This window comes from Schistocerca piceifrons, chromosome X (genome assembly GCF_021461385.2).
Source record: "Schistocerca piceifrons isolate TAMUIC-IGC-003096 chromosome X, iqSchPice1.1, whole genome shotgun sequence".
Classification (NCBI taxonomy): domain Eukaryota; kingdom Metazoa; phylum Arthropoda; class Insecta; order Orthoptera; family Acrididae; genus Schistocerca; species Schistocerca piceifrons.
Window position 1 is genome coordinate 925,175,648 of NC_060149.1, and position 14,755 is coordinate 925,190,402.

Sequence of the window (14,755 nt, forward strand, 5' to 3'; positions counted from 1 at the left end):
TTGTTTCATCCATCAACGTCACTTCCCGACAAGGCTGCACACCGCCTCCAGCGTTGGGTTCTTTACTTGTCTTGTTTCAATTATGACATTCATTTCCGGCCAACGGCTCAACATGCAAATGCTGATGCTCTGTCTCGCCTTCCCATGGGTCCAGATCAGGCATTCGATAGGGACGAACTTTTGTGTTTCCATCTGGATGTTGCCGAGCAGTGGGTTGTGAACGGGTTCCCCATCACTGGGGACAGGCTGGCGGCTGCTACGGGTTCTGACCCTACTCTCTCCCGGGTTTTATGCTGTATTCAGAAGGGTTGGCCAGATCGCCCGTCCGCTAAGACTTCTGATCCGTTGCGGAACTACTACGCTTTGCGCTACCGCCTCACGGCTAGGGATGGTGTTATCCTCCCCTCCACTGACAATGCTTCGGTCTTGCGCCTCCTTCACCAAGGGCACCGGGGTGTCTCTCGCCCAAAGTCTCTGGCGCGCCGTCGTGTGTACTGGCCTGGCATCGACTCTGAAATAGCACACATGGTCGCTGCCTGCGGTCCTTTTGCGTCACAGGCCGCTGCCCCGAAGTCATCTTTGTCACCGTGGCCTTCGCCTGAGAAGCCCTGGGAGCGCATTCATGCTGACTTCGCGGGACCCTTTTCAGGTACTTATTGGCTCCTCGTAATTGACGCCTACTCTAACTTTCCTTTCATTGTCCGTTGCACGTCGCCTACCACCACGGCAACCACCAGTGCTCTCGCCTTCATTTTTTTCTTTGGAAGGCCTCCCCTCTACTCTTGTTACTGATAATGGTCCGCAATTTGCCTCTTCCGAATTTGCGGATTTTTGTGCTCGTCACGGCGTTATGCATGTCACGGCCCCGCCATTCCATCCACAATTCAGCGGTGAGGCTGAACGACTGGTCCGCACATTTAAGGCTCAGATGCAGAAACTACTGACTCCTTCTGCTGCTGATGATGCGCTTCTCCAGTTTCTGGCGTCTTACCATTTCACCCCCATGGGCGACCACAGCCCGGCTGAGCTCTTACATGGCCGACAGCCCCGCACGCTACTTCATCTTCTGCAGCCTTCCACCTCACGTGCGTGGGTGCCTTCACTTGGCCGGTTCACCGCCGACGACCTCGTCTGGGTACGGGGATATGGCAGGCGGCCAAAATGGAGCCCGGGCCACATCTTAAGACACTGTGGCAGATGCCTGTATGAAATCCAGATGGACACGGGTGTTGCAGTGTGTCATTAGGACCAGCTTCGGCCTCGTGTGCCAGCAACGCCTGTTCCAAATGCCGCTACACCACCTTTGGCTCTACCTGATGCTCGGGATCTTGGCATCTCTCAATACTCACAATGCAGCCCTCTCACCGTCATCGCGGTGCCAGCACAAGAACGGATGCCACCAGGAGACGTGCCCATGCAGGAACCGGATGACCATCCTCTGTCAGAGCAAATCTACTCGCCTCCTCCTCCAACGGACGCCGACACATCGCCCATGTCTCCTATCATATCAACTGGACTTGCCGCAACGGGCAGATTGGTGCATGGGGCCCCAGCAGATTCGACCCCTACGTCTCCTGTCATCGGGGACACTTCCGTCCGTACGGGAAGCCTCCTCCTCGAGACTTCATGGCAAGTCAAACAACGCCTATGGACGTTAGCCATCTGCACGACACCTCCATCAAGACCAGTGCAACAATTTCAACGGGGGGCAAAGTGTTGTGACTCGCCGATCATTCAAAGCGCCGCCGCGCAATTACGCGCGTCCTCTACGTGCGGCACTGTCTGCCAGCCGAGCAGCGGCCGCTAGACTGGGACTCAGTGCTCATTCGAATGCTAACGTGTACACATGTCTTGCTTGTCAACTTACTCTGTGACTTATATGTGTTGTGTCGTTCTTAAATATATGTGTTAAACTTGACGTTATAACACAAAGTAAACCATTTATTCCTCAGAACTTGATGTATTGAAGAAAAAAATCCAAATTCTGCACCGAGTATGATTCTTCTTCAATAAGTAGCAGCACATTGTTTTAGGTAAATAGAAATAGTCACAAGGTAGAGGTGGGCAGATATGGTCCACTGTTATGAAAATACAGGAACACACATTGCCTGACAAAAAAGTTAAGCACCTAGAAGACATAGTCAGATTCCAAAGTAACTTCTCATATGTACACACCCTTGGTTGGTATGTAAATGATAACAGAAGCAATTCTCTGCAACTGGTAAACATCCACCATCATGCATTAGTGTTGTTCATGTTTAGTGCTGTTACCAGACCTGGTAGGGTATATAAGGGGCATGAACAGCACGTGATATTGAAAGATCACTGAAGGACACAGAAATGACAAACACCCAAGTGAGATAGCAACATCAGCAATGACAGGGTTAGAGAAAGACCTCATTCTGGTTCTCTGTTTGACCAGCTGGTCAAATTGTGCAATATCAAGATTTTTGGGACATTCCGATTTGACGGTAACCCAGTGTCATACTATATGCAAATGTGTTTCACATCGACACCTGCCATCTGAAAACAAGTAATGGGCTTCCTGCAACATTCTGTGTCATCCTGCATCATTGGTGAGAGATCAGCAGCAGCTGCCAAAGTAGGGACTACTATCCCATGCATAAACCACTGTTAATAGCACAACACCAATGGCCGTGTCTAAGAGTGCTGCATTGAGTTCAGTGATGGATTGCAGTTCTGCAATAATCTGGACAACCATTGTCTGTGAGTATGGCAGCGATCTGGGGAGAGGTTCCATTCTTCCACTGTTTTGGAGAGGCACAGTGAAGTTACTTCTGGCATCACGGTGTGGGGAGATACCCGGTATGACTTCAGGTCACGGCTGGTGGTGAGTGAGAGAACTCTGATGACACAACAGTATGTCACGGATATTCTGTGTCCTTCAGTGTTACTTATCAGGCAGCAGTATCATGGTATCATTTTTCAACAAGACAATGTCCATCCACACATGGCACGTCTCTCTATGAACTGTCTGTGTGATGCTGAAGTACTCCAGTGTCCAACAATATCCTCAGTTATATCCACGACTGAACACGAGTGGAACCAACTCGTACGGCAATGCCAGTGCCAGTACCCAGAATATCGAGGACCGATTACAACAGTTGTGGGCTAGCTTGCCTCAGGTGAGGATACAGTGCTTTTATGACACCCTTCCCAACTGAATCAGTGCATGCATGCAGGTCAGAGGAGGTGCAACTTCATATTTATTAGTGGGCTCATACTGCCAAGTTCTTTGCAAATGTAACTCGAATTTGCAATGGCTGAAATAACACCACTTACCCTCTCAACCCATGAAGTTTCATTTTCTTTTCTCCTCCCCTTCCGAGTGCTTCACTTTTTTTGTCTGCCAGTGTACAACTTAACAAAGTAAGCCAAATACCCATCATAAATGAAATATATTACTCTACCACCTACACATAAATAATTTAAATTGAGTCCTAGGAAAAGACTAAGAACATTCTGCTAAAAACATGCTGCTATTCCATGTTACTGCTGGAAACAAAACTAAACTATTCCACTAGTACAATTATTACTTTTCAATAAGGAACAGGACCTAATTTACATTGAGTAAAAATGAATGTTTTTGTCTCCTGTTTACCGGTGGCCATGCCACTCAACTTTTAATTTTGTGACTATAGATGTTAATTGTTGTAATATCCAGCTTCGAACAGTGTTCTGATAAACACAGTATTTCCAGTTTTTATAATATTAATAAACACACAGTACTTCCACTCACTAGTGCTAAAATAGAGGACGAAAAATAGTATTAAATTTATCAGGAGAATAAATGTACAACATGAGCAGCTATGACTAAATATTTTTCATTATTACAGAAACCACAAACATATAAATATGTATTGACATTACCTATGCACAACAGAATTCTCTGTACTAGTGCTTCGCCACAGTCATTGACAATGGTAGAGAAGTGTACATACTCCCAACTTTGTTTAATAAAACATTTGAGGAATGTTGCACTAGATTTCAGCACAGGAGTCTCAGGTAGCTGCAAGCTTTCAATACCTACAAAAACAGAAAAAACAGTGTACACAAAGTGTTCATCATAACAATTTAATTTATAAGAATTCTCACAATTTGCTAAGCTCTTTGCAAACCTTAATCTTTGGAGAAGTGGTTATACTCAAAGAAATTAAAACATAGTAAAACTGTCAGCTACCTACTAACCTATAAGACTGCTTGATTGCTTAATACGTAATCATGCTATGGAGATCATTTGGCATTCACCTGGCATTTGTGGGAGCTGTTATACCATGAATAAACAAAAATGTTTCTTTTTTTTTTGGCCTAATTAGTTTGAAGAAGAATTATAGCCACGTCAGAATTCAATGTGAAGTTGAACTAATACTTCACCTGACATATTCTGCACAAAGTCAAATTTTACTGGGATATAAAGTATTATCACCAAGCTTTAAATTTTACACACAACTGAAGTTGCAAGCATCTAACAATACTAATCAATAAAAGGTAAATAATCCACAATTTTACAACAGGTTGGACCAGGTCATGGCTTTCACCTCTTCAAAGTACTCTTCCTTATGTTCTACGCATTTTGCATCCCTTCAGACCAGTTGGGAAAGGTCATAATAGACAATGTAACAATTTTCCACCATTTGCTTTATAATAGGCATCTTGACGTATCATTTGGGTAAGCATCACGTGCAGAGATCAATATTTCTGTATACACAAATTGCTGACTGTAGGCAATTCCATTCCATCTCATGAAAAAGAAAAAAATCACATAGAGCTAAATTTGGGCTACAGGGTGGGAACAAAGGAGTTTCTGGAGCCCAAGCCTCCTCATGCAATGTTAATTTTTGTCATGTGGTGTGTTGTCATGATAAAACCAAATTTGACACTAAGCTTATGCAAATTCCCAAGTAACAACCATCAACAATGGTAGTGATATAGACCCTTGTCACAAAGGATATGCTCAAAAAGCTTTCCCCCCCATATCATGCTTTCTTTACTTTTGATGAGCCAATTTCTCTGGGAAGATCGAAATGCGTGAGTGCCACTTTGTTAAGAGTTGGTACAGCCTTCTTCTGCCACTAGTTATACCACTCAGGCTTTAATTTTTATAGTGCTCACTGGCAGAGTTAAACATACACAGGTATTACAAAGAGGTTAAAGTTATGGTATCCAAATGTCCTCATCCAGAATATTATAAACTACTACTGCTCTGATTTCAGAGAAGCAAGAATCCTCCTCAATCATCATCCCGCTTCAAAGCTAGTTTTCTTCTGTTGCAGCCACTAATGGCTGTTACCAGCAAAATTTGTCTTAAATAGAGTTTATCTTGTATCTGGACTCATTGAACTTCTTGTAAAATGTCTCTTTGGAAAATGGTGTCTCTCCAAAACCTGCTGAAAATGTTACAAACACTGATTTGCATTCAGTACGACCTTCCTCATATCCACTCAACCTGACTGACACTTGCAGTAAAACAAATGAAGGACTAGTGGCCCACCCAGGATGCCAAGCAAACTGAAAATTGCATGAGTGACTAACAATTGCTATCATGATGAAACACCTTTCTTGAATATTAAACAATCAACACCAACTAAGGAAATCTCAAAACTTTCACAGTGACTCCTGAACTCACACACTTTCTTCATCTTTCAACTCCTCCCAATTATCCAAAATCCAAGAATACAATCTAAGTTACTAGCAACCAAAAAGATATTTTGCAACATAAATATAACTAGTTAATGAAGATTGTAAAGCATCATCAGAAGCGTGCATACGTCTATGGGTATCAACTACCTGCTCTGAAAAAGAAGAAAGCTAATAAAGCCTATGCAAGCAGTTAGGGTTGCCAACTATACTGTATTTTCCAGGAAATCCTGTATTTTAGCTACTTTTTTTGTCAGATCCCATGTCCTGTATTATTTTGAATTTATCCTGTATTTTTCTATCTTTTGCAATAGTAGATCAAATAATGTATTTTGCCTGACACGCTCAGAGTTGATACTAACTATGCACAGTAAAAATTACCACAGCTTGCACCGAAGCAGGAATAAAACAAATAGTGATCTATATTGGCAATATGAATTGCTGTACAAACACACGTGAAAGTAACACTCGTGTGGCCATAGCCAAGGGGATGCACAATGCGTGAGAGATGTGCCTGTGTGGCCAGTACTGGTGGTGCCACAAGTGAAATAAATGCTCATCCGGGTGTACACTTATGCGGAACTGTAACTTGGCACCGCGGGCTCCTTAGTTTCTGATCAGTGGCTCTCGGGGGATTTTGTTTCATAGCGATTTACGAATGTTTGTTGCCACCTGTGCAGCGTAATATTTGTCGGTGTTGACTGCACTGTTGCCTGCATTGTCGTCAACTTTGCCACTTATATCTACTTCTAATTTCGCATTAATTTTGATAATCAATACGTACTTTTTGAATGCTTTTTTCCTTATTTATCCCATCGGTACTAATAGTGAAATCAATTTCAAAGCCACAAAGGCACCAAGTATTTAACTGGTTGCTTCAGTTGTGCACATAGCTGCTTTCATGAGAGTAGTGATGAAGATAAGATAGGGTGAAATCACCCACAAGGAAGAGAACTAAAAACGTTTGTTTACCATTCATGTTAGGAAGAAATATATTCCTGGTTTTGTCCTGTGAAAGCTAACTGTTTCAACGCATTCTGTTGTATCTGAAAACGGGAATTTAGTGTAGCACATAGAGGCAATATTGACTATTCTCAGCATGCAAAAACTAAAGGTAAGCTATAAGTAAATTTTGTAGTCACATTGTATTACTTCATTTGGTGCAATTTAAAATTACGTAAATATGAATTTAATGTAGTAATAAATACCTTCAATAGCATTAGGTCATACAAACAAGGAGAAAGACATAAAGGAGTCTTCCAAGATTTCCAGCTTCTTTTCTGCTGGTGGTAGCTCCACCACAAGTGGATTACACAGAGCTGTTGCAAAGAACTGACATTTGTGTTTCACATAGTGAAACGTAATCACAGTTATAATAGCTTGGACTGCAATGTTAAAATCATGAAGGATATATTCAGTGATTATAGTTTACAAAAAAAAGTATTGTGGGTGCACTAAAGCTGAAGCAATAGTGAAAGAAGTTTTGACTCCAAAAAGCATTTCAGATTTTGTTACAATTTTAAATGATCCCAATAAGACGAGAAGATTTTTCTCTGTAGTAATTGATCCTTCTAACCATAAAAATAGATGTTTCAGACTGTTTTGAGATATTTTGATCCCAAAATTGGAATTCAAAATGAACTTCCAGATGTTATAGAAGAGAGCAGTGAAACAGCAATGTCTATTCACAATTTGTTAAAATGTTCATTGGAATCCCTCAAACTTGATACAAACGACTGTAGTGCTTTTTGTGCTGATAATGCCAACATTAATTTTGGAAAGCATAATTCAGTATTTAAACCATTAAATGATGATAACAAACAAATATTACAGGCAAACTGTTCGTGATACCCTAGATGTTGATCTTTAAAATCTGGTCCCAAAATTATATGGTCACTTATCCATTTCTGTAAGGCGAAGGGAAGTCCTAAATTTTTTTTTTTTTTTTTAGATGTAGAATGAAGCAAAATCCTCCGACATATACCAGCTAGAATCATTGCATATTGGGAACACATTAAAAGTTATATGAAAAGTACTGATGATTGTCACAAAGCTCTAAAGATATTTTTAAATTATTCTGACGGGACTGAAAAAGAGTTAACTTTGGAGATTTATTTAACTTTTTTGCCCATATTGGTGCAATTGTTTTAGAGTGTTCTAAGTTTTCAGAATGCTCTGATGTTACTATAATAGAAATTTTTGAGGTGGTCAAGACTTTGATCTGTAAAATTGAGCAAAGAATGAGTGACAGATATTTTGGTAGTGACACATATAAAGTTTTAAATACGCTCACTTGTTTCATAACCAGAAAACACAATGAAAATAATCTTATGGAATTTTATGTGTCATTGGAAACATATCTGGTCAAGAATTTCAAATTTGTAGGTCAGTTGCCAATGTCAATTGAGTCTTGGATGCCTCTTTGTCTAATTTCTGAGCTAATATTTAAGCACCTTCATGGAGTAATGGAGTCAGTGCAGATAGATGATGCACATGAAGATTGTTTGTATGAGGAATTTTGTAATGTAAAGAATATTTTGAAGCAAAGCATACCTATGGAAGGCAATGCAAACAGAAGGTGGGTTATTGTTTTCTGTACCTTGAGAGCCAAAAATGTTCAGGTTCCCAATTTGCTGAAAGTAGTTGGGTTTGTATTAAGCATTCCTGGTTCAAACACTGAGGCAGCAAGAATTTTTTCCCCTAATGAACCATAAATGGATAAAGAGGCACAACAAATGTACCACTGAGCTTATAAAATAAGAACTGAAAGTAGCAGTGACTTTTAATTTTAATTGTAGAGAATTCTTTCCGTATGTAAAATCGAATGGCTGGCCGCTGTGGCCGAGTGGTTCTAGGAGCTTCAATCTGGAAACGTGCTGCTGCTACGGTCACAGGTTCGAATCCTGCCACGGGCATGGTTGTGTGTGATGTCCTTAGGTTAGTTAGGTTAAATAGTTCTAAGTTTAGGGGACTGATGACCTCAGATATTAAGCCCCATAGTGCTTAGAGCCATTTGAACGATAAAATCGAATGAATCTTTGCAAAAAGTAGCAAAGTCTGTGAATAAATACAAGCAATAATGTAAAATAAAACATGTATGCACATTTAAATATATTTCCTTGTAGAAAACACTATTAGAATTGTTTATTTTGTAGGATTCCTCCTTGATCCTTGATTTTCTCTGTAAAAGGTTGGCAAGCCTGCAAGCAGCCCTAACTATTTTTTAAATTTTGTCACTCACTCAATACTTCATAATAATTGTATTGACCTATGCTCTGAATCATCATATTTTCAATAAATGGTCATTCTTTATGTTGTGTAGATGACTGGTGTATTAACACAATTAACATTGTCCATCGCACTTCACTTAGTGTAGACCGGGAACTGTCTGCTAGGCATGCCCGATGTAAAAACTGACTGGGCACAGCCCGTGCTGCCTGAGTTGTTGTTGTTCCACCGGCAGAGGGCGCGGCCGAATTCTCGCATGCCCTCTGGTGGACGGGACTTTACTTGCGGCAACTACTGTCCGTGACGTGCCGTACCAATGTGCGCCTCCCGTGATCTTTCTGGTGGCTACTGCACTCCTCCTCCTCCGGGGGGTGAAGCCACTGTGATCCACTGCGTCGGAAGGTGGAGCATCATGCAGTATCGATGACCTCCACGTCCATCGGAATGCTGGAGTCAGTGGGATCTGCCAACCCTCGAGCCGGAACCTTCGAATACGGTTGGAAGTGATTCACACGAAGAGGCCCCCGTCGTTCCACCACCGGAGCCTGGGACAGAATGGGCAACAAGCTGTCGAACTCCGGATCCTGTTCCACCTCGAGAGGGTCAAGACCCAGTGGTGGTGACGATGGGGAAGGCACGACCACCAGTGAACCAGCCTCCGGAGAAACCGGGCCTGCAAGGGGGGCTGGCTCTCGCCAGGGCATCTCTAACGATGGCGATGCCGGTGCTGGAGCTACTGGAGGCCGCCAAGGCTGAGAACCATCGCAGTGTGGCAGAGTCACAGGAGGGAGGGGCAGTAGCGTCCCCTGAGAAAACAACACGGGTGCCGGCAATGGGGAAGCCGGTGCCTGAGGGGTCGGAAGGTGGGTGCCCAAACGTGGACGTAGCTGATTTTGGTGACGCCGCACCTCCCGGTCCCCCACCTGCAAGGTATAGAGTCGGCGGCCACTGCGGCGCAGGACCACCACTAGTATCCAACGTGGATTGCGGCCAAACACACGTGCCCAGACCGACATACCCTGTGGAAAGCCGGGTACCCCATTTTGCGAAGACTGGCGAGGACAAGGCCGGACGAGGTGCAGCAGAGTCCTAGGTTTGCGCCCATGGAGGAGCTCTGTGGGGCTGCGTTCTCCCATCGGTGTGGTCCGGTATGCCGTCAGGACAAACGTCAACGCCTTCTCTGCAGGAAATTCGTGCACATAGTTTTTCATCTGCGTCTTAAATGTGTGCACCATGCGCTCGGCTTCCCCATTCGATTGTGGATGAAAGGGGGGGAGAGCAAACGTGCCGAATACCGAAGCGCAAAAATCCTGGAAGGTCTGTGAAATAAACTGAGGTTCATTCTCCGATACCAGGGTGACTGGCAGACATTCCACAGAAAAGATTTTTGCGAGTGCCTGGATTGCAACTTCTGACGTGGTTGAGGAGCAGCAAACCACATATGGGAATCGGGAATAAGCATCAATGACAATGAGCCAAAAGCCATTGAGAAACGGGCCCGCAAAATCTATGTGAACATGTTCCCATGCCTGGGTTGCAGGCGGCCATGAAGAGAACGCTGACCTGGGAGACGCCTGTTGGCTCACACACTGGGAACAGGCAGCCACTAAGTGCTCAATTTCGCTGTCAATACCGGGCCAGTACACATGTCTGCGAGCCAAGGTTTTAGTACGAGAAACACCCCAGTGCCCCTCCTGTAATAACGTGAGGACTTCCCTTTGCAAACTTGCAGGAACGACCACGCGAGGAGCTGTATCATCGGTAGCCAGAAGGAGAACTCCTTCCAAGACTGACAGGCGGTCTCGTAGAACAATATAATTACGAAGAGGGTCCGAGGCTCGGCCTGGAGGTTGGGACGACCACCTCTGCTGAACAAGGCGAACTACTTGCCGGAGAACCGGGTCAGCTGCCATTTCCCTGGCGACTCTAGAACTAGTGATCGGGAAGCCATCAACCGCTACATCCAAATGAAAACACATGATCTCCTCCTGATTGAACTTAGGATCCGGGCCCACCGGAAGACAGGAAAGAGCATCGGCATAGGCATGCTGTCCAGTAGGGCGAAAATGAATGTCATAATGGTACTTAGAGAGGAACAAGGCCCAGCACTGCAGTCTGTGGACCGCCCTATCCGGAATCTGAGAGGCGGGGCCAAATAACGATATTAATGGCTTATGGTCAGTGATTAACTGAAACTTCATGCCATACAAGAAAAGGTGAAACTTTGTAACAGCATAGACAATGGCCAAAGCCTCTTTTTCCACCTGGGAGTAATGGGCCTGCACGGGACTCAGAGTTTTAGATGGAAACACCAGTGGCTGCTCGGAGCCATCCACGTTGAAATGGGCCAGGACCGCCCCCACCCCATACTACGAAGTATCTGTAGCCAGGACCAACGGCTTATTGGGGTCAAAAGTAGCCAAACAAGGCGCTGACATGAGGAGGCCCTTCAACGAGGTGAACGATTGCTCGCATGCAGGTGACCAATCAAAAGGGACACCCTTGCACAAAAGGCAGTACAGAAGGTGGGCTATGGTGGAAGCCCTGGGAATGAACCGGTGGTAATAGGCAATCTTGCCTAAAAAGGCTTGTAACTCCTTAAGCGAAGCGGGCCGCGGAAGGTCGACGATACCTTCAACCAAACTTCCTAGCGGCTGGATGCCGTGCCGAGAGATGGTGTAGCCCAGATACTCAATGGACGGTTGGAAGAAGTTCGACTTACGCAGGTTGCAATACAGGCCCACGGACCTGAATTTGAGAAAGAGGATTCGAAGGTTGTGCAAGTGTTCTTTCGTGCTGCGGCCTGTGACAATTATGTTGCCCAGGTAATTAATACAATGAGGGATTGTCGACGTGACGTGCTCAAGATAACGCTGAAATATCACCGGGGCACTGGATATTCTGAAGGTCAATCGCTAGTATCGGTAAAGGCCAAATGGGGTGTTGACGACCGCCAGCCGTTTGGAGTCCTCATCAAGTGGTATCTTATGATAAGCCTCCAAAAGATCGATTTTCGAAAAATATTGGCCTCCTGCCACGTCGGAGAACAATTCATCAGAACAGGCAAGGGATAGGTGTCCACCACCAATTGGGAGTTAATGGTGGCCTTGAAATCGCCACAAAGACGTAATTTTCTCGAGGGTTTCCTGACAATAACGAAGGGTGAACCCACTCAGTAGAAGAAATGGGAAGAATGACCCTGAGGGCTGTCAGCCAGTCTAGCTCTGCTTTTACCTGAGGGCAGAGAGCCAAGGGGATCTGCCTCGCGCGTAGAAAATGCGGGCGAGCCGACGCCTTCAACGTTGCAGCCAGGCAAAAGGAAATGACTGTTACACATTATAGCTTTTGGTCAAAGCCTTTTACAGCAAAGAAAACACATAAAAATTCAAACATCCGAGCACGCTTAATTCACACGACTGCTACTACCGGCTACCGTGTGAAACACGCCCCAGGCCCTCCTCAAAGATATCCTTAAAGTCAGAGGTCAAAGATTCCAATGATTGATGGGGAACGTCTTCAGAGACCAACTGTATGGTGTCTGCGATAGAAAAACTGAAAGCTTGAAAGGCATCCAATCCAAAAAGGTTAGCGGAGCTCGCATCACCGTTAACAATAAAAGTAACAGGCCAAGTGACTGATTTGTAAGTAATGTCGGTAGTGAATTGACACAGTAGGGGAATAAACTGTTTACCATAACCGCGGAGACACCGGTAAACTGGCGCCAATGGGGGCGACCCAAGGTCAGAGTAAGTTTGTGCATTCAACAAGGAAACTGCCGCGCCCGTATCTACTTGCAGTTGTAGGCGGCGCGACCGAACCGACACCTCGATAAAGAGTTTGTGTGCCGATGCATTGGGAGCCTGGCCCAATGAAACTTCCTGAATGTCAATGTCCATGTCCTCGGTACCTGGTTCCTTCGATTCTTTTGAGGCTGAGCGGCAAACTTTAGCAATGTGTCCTTTTTTTATTATATTTGCAACAAACAGCGCAATGCTGGGGCCATTCTGACCGATCACGATGTATATAGCATGACGGACAGAACAGTAATAGAGGCCGGCGGACGGAACTCTGTTTACGCGCCGTGCGGGAGCGACCGTAATGGCCGGATTGTACCGTTCGCACATCGTTCACCCCGGACACAGTGGACGCGGCTGCGCCACCCTGAACCACCGCGACATCGCACCACGCTTCCAACTGTTGACCTGCAGTGTGAGAGACTTCATACTATTGAGCAATGGACAGGACTTCCTCAAGGGAAGGGTCTTCCAAATGCAGGGCCTGTTGCCAGACCTCCATATCAGGGGCCGAATGAACAATGACGTCTCAAACCATAACGTGGGCATACGACACTCGCGACTGCTCCGTGACAAAATGACACTTGCGACTAAGACCATGCAGGGTAGCGGCCCACGCCCGGTAAGACTGATGGGGCTGTTTCTTGCATTGATAGAACTCGACCCTAGCTGCCACAACATGCGTGCGGCGGCAATAATAGGAAGACAGCAATGAACACAATGCGTCAAAAGACAAGGATGAGGGTTCCTGCAACAGTGCTAGCTGCCACAAAACTTGATACAGCAAGGGAGATATTCAAGACAAGAAAAGAGCACGACATACCTCCGCATCGGCAACATGAAATGCCCGGAAATGCTGCCGAAGGCGATGTTCATATGCATTCCAATCCTCTGCCGTCTCGTCATACAGGGGAAAGGGAGGAGGGAACGGCGCTGGAGAGCAACGCTGGAAGCACTTATGTCATGGTTGCCATGAGTTCCTTCTGCTGCTCAACCAAAACCTGCACTAAATCCTCCATGCCTTGGATAAGCTGTGAAACCAGAACAACGACGCAACACGCGAAAGAACGACCATACTCGTCGCCAATTGTGTATTAACACAATTCACACTGTCTGTCGCACTTCACTTAGTGTAGACCGGGAGCTGTCTGCACGGCCCGTGCTGCCTGAGTTGTTGTTGTTCCGCCGGCTAAGGGCGCGGCCTAATTCTCGCGTGCCCTCTGGTGGACAGGACTTTATTTGCGGCAACTACTGTCCGTGACGTGCCATGCCGATGTGCGCCTCCCGCGATCTTTCTGGTGGCTACTGCAACTGGCACTGATTATTTCCTTCGAATTCTGCTCCATGTACGTTGTAGTGAAAGTTCTTATCATGACTAGCATTACGGCAATTTATAAACATTAGTCATTTAAATATTATTATGTTGAATTAGTAGCTCCAACATTAGTTTCATGAGGAATGACAAACACATCAACCCCACACAGTTAGGAAGCTAAAGCGAAAATGCAGTAATTACAGCCCTACACCATCTAAAATGTAAAGCAGCATTTTACTCTAAAAACATTCCATGCATTGGGGAAATGAGAAGGCTTCATTTCAAGCACAAAATCTAGGCCTGCTATGCAGAGCTGCCAGTATATTTGCACAGCAGACTAACATGCTACACATTAACTCTTAAACAAAACTATAAAAAAATCCTGTATTAATTAACCTATTTTTAAGAAATTCCTGCATTTAACAACTACATCCAATGATCCCAGGCCAACTACCTTGAGAAAAATTTTCCTGATATTCATTTTCATTCATTTAACTCTTCATAATGTGATGAAAATGCTTCTGAAAATGAGAATTATATTCCAAAACATACTAAGCATACAATAAATTCAACAAAAATCTTGGCTGGCAGTAGCAAACCTTTTTGTGGTAAAAACAAAACCATTACTGCATTCCATTGTTTATTTAAATATTGAATTGTGTACCCAGGCTATTTTAATGTAGAAGAAAACATATTCAACAGAAGACGACTACTATTTGATATGTATATAACTGTAAAGTTAAAGTCTCCATCGTTGCCC

At 44.5% G+C, this 14,755-nt stretch overlaps 1 protein-coding gene across 2 annotated transcripts in view; it reads right to left on the reverse strand.

Annotated features, from left to right (window-relative positions):
* Positions 1-14,755, reverse strand: part of LOC124721787 (importin-13) — a 189,705-nt gene that overhangs the window by 18,612 nt on the left and 156,338 nt on the right. For both annotated transcript variants that reach the window (XM_047246904.1, XM_047246903.1), the window contains one exon: positions 3,892-4,047. In XM_047246904.1, the coding sequence (XP_047102860.1) occupies positions 3,892-4,047 (156 nt within the window). The remainder of the gene's footprint in view (positions 1-3,891; positions 4,048-14,755) is intronic.